Genomic DNA, 14,802 nt, shown 5'->3' on the forward strand with positions numbered 1-14,802 from the left:
AACTGATGTTCCTCGCATCCTCGCATCCACTGAACTCTCAGTGCTTTAACCAGATTACAACTTAGTACTATGTTAAGTTTTCAAAACTGGCCATCCTTGTTTTATGACTTAACCACTAAAGATGTTGATTTGATTATTCTCAAGAGTTCGTCTTCCCTTATCTACATGGCTGGTGAATCCCCTAATACTTGGCTTATTTCATGACTCCTACAGTCCTAACTGGTATTTAGGCTACATGTTCTTCAGGCATCAGCTTTTTTGTTACATGCCAAGAGGGAGAGAAGGAGGGAGAGAGATCACCACATGAAAGCTGCATGTAGGCTATGTAATATTTGTGACTCCAAAACTATCTGTGTCAGCCTGTAGTCTATCCTTAATTAGCAATGTATGGACATAGCAATGCTAAGAATAAGTGCAATTTATTATATTGTGTTCTACAATGGTTACTTACTCAGTATGTGAACACATATTTTGAAAACATACGGCGAAAGAAATTGTGGCAGAACAAGGTAAAACTTTAAACTTTAATTCCTGGCTATCCAATTCCACGTAGAAAAATCAATACATGTTTTCTATAGCATGCAACACTGAAGGACTTTTTTACAAAAAATTGAACTTTTTTTTAATTTTCAGAGGGAAGATAGTTTGGAATGTGAAGAGTGCATATAGGACATCAGTTGACTTGAAAACATATTAGAAAATAGCTCAAAATTGAAAGGAATTGATCAGTGTAGCTAACCTACAAGTTATTAATTAACACATGAAATAAAGAGGTAGAAACTTCAAAATGAACATGAACTGCATATTTCACTTCACTTGGTCTAGGCAAGGCATATCAAAAGCCTAAACCGTCATATATTCATATATGCAAGGCATACAGGAAGCCTAAACTAAATGAGCCTAACCTAATCTGTCACAGATTCCCACAACACAGAACTGAGAAAAATATAAGTTGGAAGTTTCAGTGTCATTTGCTACAGAAAAGTCAACAATACTTCATTTAGGCCTAGTGAACACGTTTAATAAAATAAATTCTGTAAATGATGTGATGCAAATTATCATACAAGATGGGCAGCACTTCCAAGAGCTACTGCATTGAGGGTGAATAGTTAGTTTTAATCCAGTGAGACCCCGTGAGTTGGCAGGTGCAAGCAGTGGTAAAAGTGGGGGAGGGGAAGAACTACATAAATAACACTACTCGACAAATTTAAACTTTTTATCTGTAAAATGGACAAAACCAGGTCATCTTCACTAAATCGACTCTTCTGAACACGAGAATTATAGTAAAAATGTCGTAAGACGTAACATTTTTGTGTTATAGGGGTACAATAGATTTCGCCCAGAACATACAATTGTTTTATTTTACATGTAGGCCTAATGCTCTAAATTTATGCTGATATCCAAATAGTGGCAATGAGTTCCCATTCTATGTAGTAAAAAATTCTACAGTTTTTTTAATAACTCAAATCTTAATTTAATTCTATAAATTATTTTAAATTATGGCAAAAGAAGAGTATCGTCAAGAAATATCATTGTAAGCCTGTCTGCCAGTAAAGCGAAGTACAAACATTTTTTATTTTCTATAAATTAGAATTAGTTACTTTTTCCTCTTGTGGACTGTGTCAATTCCTCTAACCAGAAACCAGCAGTAGTCGCCTATCATATGAGAATTCCATCTTCCTCGATACCTCTGATCCACTTTTCAATATCTCCCCTTATTTATCACTCAAAGCTCCAAAATGTTTGGGGGAAAAAAATCGAAGTGGTATTGGAGGAAATGTATTTTTAACGACATTCGACATCCTAGTTGTTTATAAATTTTTGGAGAAAAAGTCGAAGTGGTATTGGAAGAAATGTATTTTTAATGACATTCGACATCCTAGTTTATATCTAACAGTTCTTGCACTAGTTATTGATAATTTTCAGCTTTATTATTTTGCCAAGAAAACCATTAAGCTTAGTCATTGTACAAAAGGCCGTCCAAATTGCCAGTTCATTGCAGTTTAACTTTTTCTGAAATTCTTTATCTAACAGGAAAGTTTTCTCATTTGAGGGTCGATATACATTCCCTCTTTCATTTTCGCATCACTTGGCTTTGGACACTGCCTTCTGAGAAGCAAAACCTTTTCCACTCCTAGGATTGAAGGATGTAATGGTTTAAATCAGCGTTTCTCAAACTTTTTTGAAGTGGGGCCCACTTTTTTAAGTCAGAACAGTTCCGGGGACCACCTTACTCTTGTTCCCTTCAAAAACAAATTTATCATTTTTGTAGTATATATTTTAATATCAATATACTTATATTTTAAAATAGAATTGTTTAAAATTATTTAAATTAATTTTATATTAGTATTAACTAATTAAGCTAATGTTAATAGGATAAAATACATTTTTGTTTCTTTAATAATTCTAAGCTATTAGAGTTTGGATAATCTTTAACTTATAAAAAAAATAAATAAATGTCGGTACTCGCATTAATGAGATGGATGAGCCTGCCGATTATTGCACAGTTCTATATTTGGACGTATGCTGGCAAGCTTAAGTCTGAGATCTTCACATACATCGAGTCAATTTCAGTAGCCTACTTTGTTTTTATTAGAGTTAGTGATGAAAGCCCTTTTCCACACAGATACGTAGAAGCAAACTGAATTATAATCTCTAAAGCACCATTGTGCAGTTCACTATATTCTCTTTCCACTTGTGATGCTGTTGTCCAGAAATTAACCATATCTTCCACTTGGAATTTCATTTTAAGTCCAATCTCATTCAAATTAACTGTTCTCTTTCACTCAATGGAAGTTTGTTAGTTTTAATATCACTATGAAAGTGACCATGAACCCATGAAAATTCGTCATATTTACTTGGAAAATAAGTTTCAAATTGTGACCTTAGAGTTGTATTATTCGTGTACGACGTACAGTATGTGACCTTTTCAATGTGCAGACTGGGTGTCGGCAAAACTATTAAGAAAGTCATAAATACATGAAAAGGTTCGGTTCTCTGTTATGAATTTGGTGGTCTCTAGCTGGGTTACAGGGACAGCGACTTATGAACAGGGAAAAGATGGCAAGAAGCACCACGTTCATAGTGCTTTAAATCCCTCTTTTGTTGTTGAGAGTAGAGTGGGAAGTCAGTAGACGAATAGGGTAATAAATTTCATAAAATGTCAGTACTGAGAGAAAAAGTGAAAGGCGATTGTCATGTTCATTTCCAAACTCTGAGATTTTCAGCTATTGAGTCATACGCATTTCCTTTGAATTTTTTTTTCTGAATTTTTTTAAGGACCACAAGGGCAGACCTCGAGGACCACCGGTGGTCCACGGACCATGGTTTAAATGATTCATTTGCTTTTTTTCCTGGAGAGAATTTTTCTAATTGTAAAAGCAGATTAGGGATGAACTCAGGTCCATGTGGTACAGGCTTTAATAATAGATGAAACATTAGAATACATAACATTAGATTTTGTTCTTTTTGAATGGCCCCCAGCTTTGTTACAAATCTCTAGCATGACTTGTTGGTTCATGCCAGACCATAGGAATTGCAAAAGGCATAGTTGGAGTTCTGTTACCATTAATCCACTGTATAAGGGTATTATACAGCATATATGAGGAGCCCACGGTTTGTCTTCATCACCTGCTTGGCATTCAAAATACTTTTAATAAGCTTCTTTTGCCTTTTCTGTTCATGTTGGACGTGACTTTTCACATATATAACAATCTGTTGGGCAAATTTACACGTGCAGTAGGATTTATCCATTAGAAGGAAAATACTTGACATTCACTTAAAAGCACTTATTCCAAGCAAAACCAAATTTAAACTGAAACTGAAATATCAATTCTTCTCACTGAAGTAATTTTCTGTCAACCTGGCACCTCTAGTAATAAAACAATAGAAGGGACAAACATTCTACCTTTTAGTAAGGCTAATGATTCTCAGCTTCTTCCATATCTTCAACGATGAAAAGTAAAACAAAAAAGATTTCAAGAGACTCCTTAAGAACTCAAATATGCATTAGGCCTAACTCACATTTTTTAGCAATTTCCCCAACATATTTTCATGATTTAAGGAAATGGTAATTGAACATTTTTGCACTCCTATTCGTTAACAGCACATGGGAATTGACTTAAAATCCCTATTCTCATCCATGTTAGAAAAACTTTGTCAACCAGTGTAATTTGTTGAGAAAAATCACTTATTCTTAATATTTGTTCCAGCTATAAGTGTTATTGTAAGTATCCCGGTTTTGATAATTCAGAATATGGCAATCCTACATGTGTAGAAATTGACAAATTAAAAACTGAGAGGCGATATTCACCAAACCAGTAACTAATTATGGCTGCAGCGAAACTGGCTGAGAGGTGGTTACTATGTGAAAGAAAAATTTATATCCGAAATTGGCATGGTAGCCAACATTACAAAGGCAATTTGGCAACTAGTAGTAATGAATAAATTTAAATACATATAGCCTATTATAACAGAAAATAGGCGAAACTGTTAGAACATTAGTAGAAAGTCATATTAGCCTACACTACATTCTTGCTCAACCAGCTCAGTAATCCACCCTCTCTACTATCTGGTCTCCTGCTAGTGTACTTATTTCTACTGTAATAGTTTTCTGGGAAATTTGCACCAGTGCCACACATTATACTGTATTATTTATACACATATATACTTTTATACATCCACCAACTACATGTAGAACATTCTAGTTTCGATATAGAAGTGCAAGTGGAGTGGTCAACACAGCTTATAACATTAAATTGAATGGCATTTTTAAGCGCTCTCAGTAATCCAGAACCCCTCTTTGCAAGGAATAGCCAGTTTAGCAACTGTATTTATTGGTTCAACAAACATTATCTTAATTAGATCTATATCACATTATCAAAACCAGATTTAAATTATATTCACTGCGCATGCACTGTATATGAACATCTATACTAATAATAAATCTGTAGCCGAAATTTTTCTGGTAATTTTCGATTTTCCAAAAATAATTGGTCCTAACATATATAATTAACCACCCTGAAACCGAAAATAGCTTTTTTGAAATTTTTGTTTGTATGTCTGTCTGTATGTTTGTTACCTTTTCACGCGATAATGGCTGAACAGATTTCGATGAAAATTGGAATATAAATTAAGTTCGTTGTAACTTAGACTTTAGGCTATATGACATTCAAAATACATTATTTAAAAGGGGGGTTATAAGGGGACCTGAATTAAATAAATCGAAATATCTCGAGTATTATTGATTTTTGTGAAAAATGTTACATAACAAAAGTTTCTTTAAAAATAATTTGCGATAATTTTTATTCTTTGAAAAATTTTGATAGGACTGATATTTAATGAGATGAGTTTTAAAATTAAAATAACTGCCATCTAAGGCCGTGTAATGAAATAAAAAACAAATGACTTGGTCTATAAGGGGCCTTGGATATCAACAATCGAAAGCTATGAAAGATAGCCTACAGAGAATGTTTCTGTGTTTGTATGAAGTAATATTGGAAGCTAAATTAACCGATTTGTATAATTAATTATTTCACCATTGGAAAGTGTAGTTTCTCTAGATGGACATAATGCTATAATGTTATTACAGTAACTTCTGATATAATAATATAATATAATATAATACTATATAATATAATATAATTTAAGTTATTTGAAGGGTTCAGAACCATAGTGGGTCAAGCGCCATTTACTGAATACGTAGAAAACAACAAGGGTTAAAATTAAGTTATTACCATAATTCAATGGAAACATATAGCAAGTAAAATAAAGTATACACATTAAATCTAAATGATGTCAATGTTCATTAAACTATGGTTTCATGTAATAACAATTAAGAAACATGTTAAAGGAATTGCCAATGCACCAAATGAGTGCTTTCTGGACCAAAATGATCGCATTTTAATTATTTAAATACAATTTAAATTAAGTAACAAATTAAACGATTTATCCTTCTATCAAACACGAATGTTCCCTGGATCAAACGTCCTATTTTAATTATGTAATTATATTTATTTCTAACAGGTGCAGCGGAGTGCACGGGTATGGCTAGTAAGTAAATAAGCACATGTGCAAAATATATACTGTATATATTACTAATGGCAGGTGCTGGACTGGTCATTCACTCATATGAAGCCAGTTGTGTAAACCAATTCTCAGAGCTGTTGCGTAGGGTGTGCTGGTCTACACTACACCTGCGATGAGATGAAATGGAGATTTGTTAGAATCCCACAGAGAAACTGGAGCTTCTGACGGTTTTGTTATGTGAAGGGAATGAATTTCTAGAGAGGTTTAGGACTTTATAAAATCCAATTTAAGACATTCAGGAGTTTAGGCCTATATAAAATTAACAATTAATAACTTCAGAAAATATTCCCTATTAAGGGCCACATAAATGCAAACAAATTCACAGGCAAGTCTCCTCGTGTGTCAAGGTGAAAAGTACCAAGACTTTTGGCCTTGAGACAAGCCTCCAGGCTTCTGCGACTGCTTGAAATTTTTCGACTGTTACACTCTACAAATGCGGCAGAAAATTTAAACATAGAAATAAATGTTACCGCAAGCATCTGGTCGAGATTTCATTGTTTCGTTTTGTAGTTCTCTGTAGCTAAATGGCAGCAGCTATGTGAGTTAAGATTTAAGGAACTATTCTCAAGCATTTGTTAGAATTTATAAAAATGTATAAATAAACCTTTTTCGTGCTTATGGAAAACCAAAAGTAACGAATATTCCAATAAAATGCTGTTGTGTGTGATCTGTGTTCGATTATAAGCTATAACAAAGAAACCACAGATTTAGCTACTATTTCAGAATGACGCTAAGGAATCACAAACAAATTAATACAAAAGCATGAAGGAATACCATTTCTCGAGTGAGCGCATGGGAAATAATTGACTTCAACAACCTCTTGCATCTTCTTAGAGAACTATAAGTCTTGGAGGTAAGTCTGAGCATGTATCAGCAATCATCCAATTCAGACATACCTCCTAGAAATAAGTCTTTGCATATATAGGGTCCATTTGGAAATTTATGTGCAAAGAACTGTGCTAACACCGAGTACTACTAAATGGGAGACTCAAATGCTATCAGTGAGAGAGACTGATTACTGATTGGTCTGTTTCATTTCGTATAACTAGGGTGTGTATGGAATGAAGATAAATGCAAACAAGACGAAGACCATGTTCAAAGGAAGAAAAATAAAAAAAGTAAACTTCCAAATTCTAAATGCGGCAGTAGAGCAAGTGGAAGCTTCAAATACTTGGGCTGTACTATAAGCAGCAACATGAGCTGCTGCCAAGAAGTCAAAAGGATAGTAATGGGAAAGGAAGCTTTTAATACAAAAAGAAGCATCTTCTGCGGACCTCTGGAAAAAGAACTAAGAAAGATACTAGTGAAGTGCTTTGTATGAAATGTAGCGTTGTATGGGGCAGAAACATGGACATTAGGACGAAGTGAAAAGCAACTAGAAGTACTTGAAATGTGGATATGGAGAAGAATGGAGCATGTGAAAGGGACAGAGAGGATAAGAAACGAAACTGTGTTGGAAAGAGTGGGCAAAGAAAGAATAATGCTGAAATTGATCGGAAGATAAAAAGAAATTGACTGGGTCACTGCCTTAGAAGAAACTGCCTACTGAAGGATGCACTGGAAGGAATGATGAACAGGAGAAGAGTTCAGGGCAGAAGATATCAAATAATAGACGAAATTAAGATATATGGACCATATGCGAAGACTAGGAGGAAGGCAGAAAAGACTGGAGAATTAGCATTTGCAATACATCTGCCCTTGGACAGAACAGAATGAATGAATGAATGGGGTGCAATGACTTGAAAACCAACTTGTAAGCTCTCGCCTAACCTGAACCCACCACCCTTTAATGTCAGGATGGACTTTTTCAAACTTGTTTCGATATAGCCTATTAGATAAAATCTTCTCTATCCTTCTGGAAAACCACGAACTTGCGAGACCAGTATTTGTAAGAGAATATTGTATACATTTTAAATACTGTACCATTTTTGCAGTTTCTTCAACATTTTTGCATTTTTATTTAAAAACAGGCTACACAAAAATACTAAAAAGGCACTTTTCAGGCATAAACAGTTTCTTTGCACTTATAGGTGTTTATAGGCAATTTAGGCGTTTTAGGTCCTTAAGAATTATAATAGGGGGATCTTGTGTACGTGAAAGTAGAAATATCTGAATAACATGTACGTCTAGAAAGTAGCAAACCAAATAGAACTAGAAATTTCTTTCCCTAGTTAGACCTATATCATGTAGTTTAAGGTATTGTGTATACAGGGTGATTCACGAGGATTTACCATCCTTTACGGAGCTATTTCCGAAGACATTGAGCAAAAAAGTCATATAAACATGGGTCCTATTCTCAATATTTACAGAGTTGCCCTAAGTTTCGTTATTGGAAACCATTGCTGTGAACGTGTCATCTTGGTCAGTGTGCAATCAGCAGCCAGAGCGAGTGTACGGAAATCAAAGATAGCCATATGCAGTTACGTAGAGCAACGAGTGCCATTCACAAGTGTGCGGCCAAGTGTACTCAAGCAGATGGCGACGTTTTTAAATGTGTTGTAAACTCTCCAAGACTGTAAATTAGGATGCAAAATGGAACTGCAAATAATTAAGTCGGTGGAAGTGGTGTGATTTGTAATAATTGTTGTTATAAGTAAGAATAATGTAATTTTCTAGTTTTTATTTTAATCGGTTTTTTTACGACGCTTTATCAACATCTAAGGTTATTTAGCGTCTGAATGAGATGAACGTGATAATGCCAGTGAAATGAGTCTGGGGTCCAACACCAAAAGTTATCCAGCATTGCTCATATTGGATTGAGGGAAAACCCCGGAAAAAATCTCAACCAGGTAACTTGTCCTGACCGGGAATCGAAAGTTAGCTTCATAATACTTGCCAATTAAAGAAATGATACTTCTGAATGGTTCATTCTCTATTCGTATTATTCTTTTACCTTCAAACTAAAGAAAAAACGTATTTTACAAACAACTTTAAATTCGTGTAACTCTGTGAAAATACTGAGAATATGAACTATGTTTATGACATTTTTTGCCCAAAAGTCTTCAGAAATAAGCTTCGTAAAGGACGGTAAATCCTCGTGAATCACCCTGTATAGCCCATATTATCCTAGAAGTGAACTGAACAGCTTGGTATTGTAACATGTTTGCAGCGATCTGTATATTATTGTTGAAAAAGTCACCTTATCTCACAATTAGGTTAAACTAGCGCTGAGGTAGTTCCCTTTGTACTCCACTTACACATTTTACATACAAGAATCTGTGACAGGTTAGGTTTGATAAGTTTAGGCTTTTGCTATGCCTTGCATATACAATAAACTGCACCTAATAAAAAAAAAAAAATCGTTCAATTCATAAGAATTCAACAATTTTCACTTCCGAAATCACCAGAACTACCTCAGTGTTAGTTTCACCCCTAATTACAACTACAGTTGAGTCCCAGCGAACATTCCCGGGTTTTCTGTCAACTTATCAGTGATAGGTCTCCTCCACTACCACTGCTGCTTGCATTAGCAAGAGCGAGCTAGCTACAGGATGACAGACTGATGTGCTGCACGTGTTTGCTGTGCAGTGAGTCAGCTAAGAATAAGTTCTATAAGTTTATTCACTTATGTTGTGTTTTCATCAACGGTTGCAAGGCCTATTCAATGCGAACACATTTTCAGAATGTGCCATAAGAACGCATTGGGCGTAAATTTCCTGGCCGCCCAGTTCAGCCTGGAAAAACAATACCTAATTTACTGACTAGGTTTAATGAAACGGGTTCTGAGAATCACCAGAAAAGCCAATGACAACTTCGAGTACTTATCGAAGAAAAATTTGAAGTAGGAACAGATATGGTGTAGTCCTGCAATGAGAGTTTCGGTAATTCGATAGAAAATGTTGGTCAATATGAAGGACAACAATATCATCTAGAATCAGTGACAGGTCTGGTTTGTCGAGGTTTTCGGTCTATTTGATTATAGGATATCCATAGTGAATTTATGAGAATTTATGTTGGCTAGATTGGAGAAAGGATGTCACAAGATTGACGTCATCGTTACTGTGATTAGTTTTTGTTTGCTGGAATGCACTGAACATTTTATAACGATAGTTGGCATATAAGTTTATTTATAAGTAAGGCTATGGATTCTGGTGGTTAGGTTGGTACATATGTAATTTTTGTCAGCTGGTATTACTGTATGTAATTTAAATTATACACCGCTATATGAAGTATGTCGAGAGCAAGTCGTTATGTCATTTCTTGTATTCGAAATTACTTGCTGGTTTGAGTGGAAATAAGCAAAGGAGTGTACAATAAATTTCTGATTCAAATTCTGAATCGTCTTATGAACATGGACGCGCCTGGTATTTATGCATGGCCATGTATGTGGATCGTTCTTTTTTTATTTATATTTAAATTGGGTTTTAAATTTGTACGAGAACTACAGTTATGAAATACATGGGTTAAATGAGGGGATAGCTAAGTGACAAAGGAAGAGGTACAAGGTTACTTAGTTGAGGGGATATATGAGTGACACGAGGCTGAGGGTAAGCGACAAGGTTAGTGATTTAGTTGAGGGGATATCTGAGTGACATGAGGTTGAGGTATGTGATAAGGCTAGTGGGTTGAGTGACATGTAGTCGAATACTGTGAATTCAATGATTAAAGTGCGTTTTCTCTCCTGTGTACAATGTGGGGAGATGCCGAAATTTCGACTATGGAATTGTGTTAATATTCTATTTTCAGTAAGAGCGGATGGGTTCTATTCCAAAATGGGATATTGTGGAACAGTTTTGGTGATATCCTTTTAAGAGCAGAGGGTTCTCTTCCAGGAAGGGATATCGTAAAACTGTAATTATTGGTTTTTAGTTTTATTTACTTGCATTGTTTTACGTCGGTCATGTGACGTCATCGTTTATCAAACTTTACGAAAATTTGGCGATATTCCAGAAAAGTTATACAAAAGGAGGCACAATTTGATTCACCGACTTTTGTGCGATATACATTGATAAACACGTGGTTTTAGTTTGTTGCCACAAATATTTTAAACTTAAAAATTGTTTGATACACATCCTCACCTACTGTTATAGCCCCCCCCCCCAATTGTTACCATTACCAACATAATATGCAAGATGTCCATGCGAATAAAGACCTAGTAGGAAAATGGTCTGCGTCCAGTGTCATATCTGTAACTAGTGTAGTGGGGAGAAAGGGTACAACAATCCATTCAAATATACAGGTATCAATGATCCTGTTTAAAGTATTGTGGCCGTAAACTAAAACCACGTATTTATCACTATATACATGTCAAAGGAGCAGTGAAACAGAAAATGCCTTTTTTGGTGTAGCTTTTCAGGAGAATTACCCATAGTACATTCATCCATTGTTTCAATCCAGTGAAACGCCGCAAGTTCGTGGATGCAGAGGCGGTATCATGGAGACCTGCCGCTGATCGGCCGACAGAAACGAGAATGTTCATTGGGACTCACTGTAGACTCATTCTCCAACAAATTAATTTAGTCCAACACATGCTATAAAACTAGGTATATACTACATATCTTATGCTATTACGTATTTACCACAATTTGAACTAATATGAAAATAAAAATACAGGAACTAAAATTCTAATCCTCTCTTATTTTCGGAATTCATAGTACCGGTACCTTTTTAGACGCCTAAAACATGTCAAATTTCATGTCTAAGTTTCAACTTCAATGTCTCATAATTGAACTTTCCACCTACTTGCTATTGTCAAACTTTGTAAAATGGTTAAAACAAATTCGACTAAGTAGACTAGTGATTATATTTATCCAAATTATTAATAATTGAGGTAAAACTCCGCATCTCTTTTCGGTGGTAATTACTTTTTACAACTCTATCTGCACTTTGGACTCTCAAATTTTGGTGTACAAATACGAAATAATAAATAAGCTTCTACGACTTAACTGGCTCTTACAATTACTAATGTATAGTTTGGGTGTAAACGCTTCAGTAAAGTACTCATCATGGCGGCACTTCATATAAAACCGGCGAACGATAATTTTACGCCCTTAATGCACAACAGAACACGACAAATGGCAAAGTAGCATACATATTAGGTACATACTTTAAAAACCCCGACTATTATATTGATATCCCGTCTGAATCACAAATTACATTTACTGAATAAAGGCATCATAGCCGGTCCATACAAAGTCCTCCTCATCATCACAGTCACATTGAAACAAGCCGGGGAAACTTCACTTTTTACATCGAATAAACGTAAAATTTTACTGTCAAAATTATACATTGCTATTCCAAGAAACTCTATACAGTATTTCCACATAACAAAATATATATACATACCCATATTGCGTACCACTATGAGTAAAACCGAAGTAATTATTTGTAGCCATCCTCCTTTCTTCTTTACCAATGAAAGAGGAACAAGATGGCTTCCTATAAGCAAAATCCAGTTGCCACCTTGGCGCTGATTGGTGGATTTCAATTTCAGAATGTACATTTTGTTGTTGTTCATTATATTAATACGGGTAATATTAATAACTTTTAAAGCAAATACATGTACCTAATTTTATACATGCTTCAAATAATTATAAAAATAATAATAACATTAAGTACGAAAGATATTTCCTGACAAGCATTCGTACAGTAGTTCAACTCTTACGCACAAGATTACGCTAGTCTCACAACTTTTATATCCTCAGCCCGGAAAGAAACAGTAGGCGATTCCTAGAGTCAACACCAGATGGATGATCAATCATGAGGAATCCACGGACTCTGTTATTTGGTTTCATAATTTTATTTGTCTATGGACTCATCCGTGGCTACCCAGAGTATACCGCAATCATAAACAAATAAATAGACTGCAAATGCCGACAAATCAGCCATGGTTATTTCAGCGCGCGCTATTGCCGTGTATACAGTTGTACCTATAGGGAATGAATGTAGCCTAAATAAGAGTCAAATATTTTTAATTTTAAGGGCCACGGACTCTAGCCCAAATTGAGTTTACAGTTGCCGACTAGCTAATTGAGCTACTCTGGAAGCAAATAGAGTCCCTCGATAATAAATAAAATTGAATGTAAGAGATAGGGTACTGTGGACTGACATAATGTGGCATCACAGTCTATAGTATAAACAGTCACGAAGCTTGAGTTTATGAGGGTACTAGGAACAATAGACTGTGCAAGTACTATTTCGCATTGTCTGTAATGAGGCGATAGTAGCGGTCCTAGTGGTTAGCAACTATCTATGGATGCATATTTACTACGTATTGAGCTTCGTGACTGTATATACTAGACTGTGGTGGTATGATTAAAAAACGGTGAAATTTCAACTATCTATTTTCTCTTGTTCCAGAGAAAATGGGAATACATGCGAAGAAATGTAATTTTTGAAAAACCAAACATACAAACGAACACGTTGAGAGTACTGTGTTTTATTAACTGCACAGTCACAACAAAGGTCCATCTCCTATTATGAAAACGCTCAGATACAAAATTAATAAAAGAAGAGGAAGAAGAACTCTAAGAGTTTTGAAATTAATAGGCGTACTCTCAGAAAAAAAGTAAAGATTTGTGATTTTTATACTGATTATAACACTTTTACTACGTCATACTACTTTTGGCCAATAAAACTGTACGAAAGAACGTCTTTCAACCAAACATGACTGCTTATCGCACAATTTTATCACTTCCCTAGCATTTGTTTATTTTTATCGTTTCGCTGGCATCTTTGTTTTTATCACTTCTCTAGCATTTATTTCTTTGTTTGCCAACATTTCAAACTGCAAATTCGTTATGGTATTTAACATGCTTTGCGATCGTCATTTGTTTCCCGCATAGATAGTCGACTGAAAATGGCAGCTCCATTCAAACGTTTTGGTGAAAGTAACATTAGTGAAATAGAATTTTAGTAAGTCAATTAATATATATTTTATTGTATTAGAGTAAGCTTACTTTATTTCTTCTAATCTTTATATACCTACTTTCTTCTGTTTTTATCATCTCCATACCATTTGTTTCTTTGTTTGCCAACATTTCAAACTGCAAATTGTTTACGGTATTATAAAACATGCTTTGCGATCGTCATTTGTTTATCGCATAGACAGTCAACTGAAAATGGTGGCTCCGTTCAAACATTTTGGTGAATGTTATCATTAGTGAAATACTCCCTCCGTTCCAAATTATGGTATAGATATCCCTCATTTATTTAATTCCAAAATATGGTATGGATATCATATTGTTATACATTGTGATATATAGTATGCTGCAATATCACATCTTGAATATTAATAGGATCGCTTTTAATAGTGTCTTGATACCTTACCTTAACAAAAAATACATAAGTAGCAATGAGAATTTATTTCTCCATAATGTAATAAATCAAATAATGTCTTGATATCTTACTTTTTAAAAACATACATTAGTAACAATTACAAATAAAAATATTCATGCCATAATTTAATAAATTTAAAGTCATACTTCTATTAATATTATATTGAATAAGTGGTGTATTTTCACTTAGCTAAGGCTGATTGTGTCACCTTTATAGCATCTTGAGTGCATTGAATTGTATCGGGAAATGCTCCTGGCAGTCTTTGTCTGTTTTACCCCACTTATTTCATCATGGAGCACTCCATGCATTGCTGCAAAGTAAGAAAGACATCAGTCAGTTTTTCTTTGGTGAGGGCGTTGAAGGCTTCAACAACACAGTCAATCAATTCTTGTGTTATTCGTGAATTCTTCTGATGTTGCAGAGACTGGATTGCATTTA

At 34.8% G+C, this 14,802-nt stretch overlaps 1 protein-coding gene across 7 annotated transcripts in view; it reads right to left on the minus strand.

Moving 5' to 3' along the window:
- Positions 1 to 12,531, minus strand: part of Zn72D (Zinc-finger protein 72D) — a 140,225-nt gene extending 127,694 nt beyond the window's left edge. For 2 of the 7 annotated variants that reach the window (XM_069826403.1, XM_069826406.1), the window contains exon 1: positions 12,373 to 12,481. In XM_069826403.1, the coding sequence (XP_069682504.1) occupies positions 12,373 to 12,422 (50 nt within the window). In that variant the 5' untranslated portion in view covers positions 12,423 to 12,481. Of the gene's footprint in view, positions 1 to 12,372 lie in introns of all 7 variants that reach the window. The other 5 variants (XM_069826405.1, XM_069826402.1, XR_011332181.1 and 2 more) reach the window with 4 other exon arrangements.
- Positions 12,532 to 14,802: the final 2,271 nt, after the last annotated feature.

The sequence above is a fragment of the Periplaneta americana genome, chromosome 5 (genome assembly GCF_040183065.1).
Source record: "Periplaneta americana isolate PAMFEO1 chromosome 5, P.americana_PAMFEO1_priV1, whole genome shotgun sequence".
Classification (NCBI taxonomy): domain Eukaryota; kingdom Metazoa; phylum Arthropoda; class Insecta; order Blattodea; family Blattidae; genus Periplaneta; species Periplaneta americana.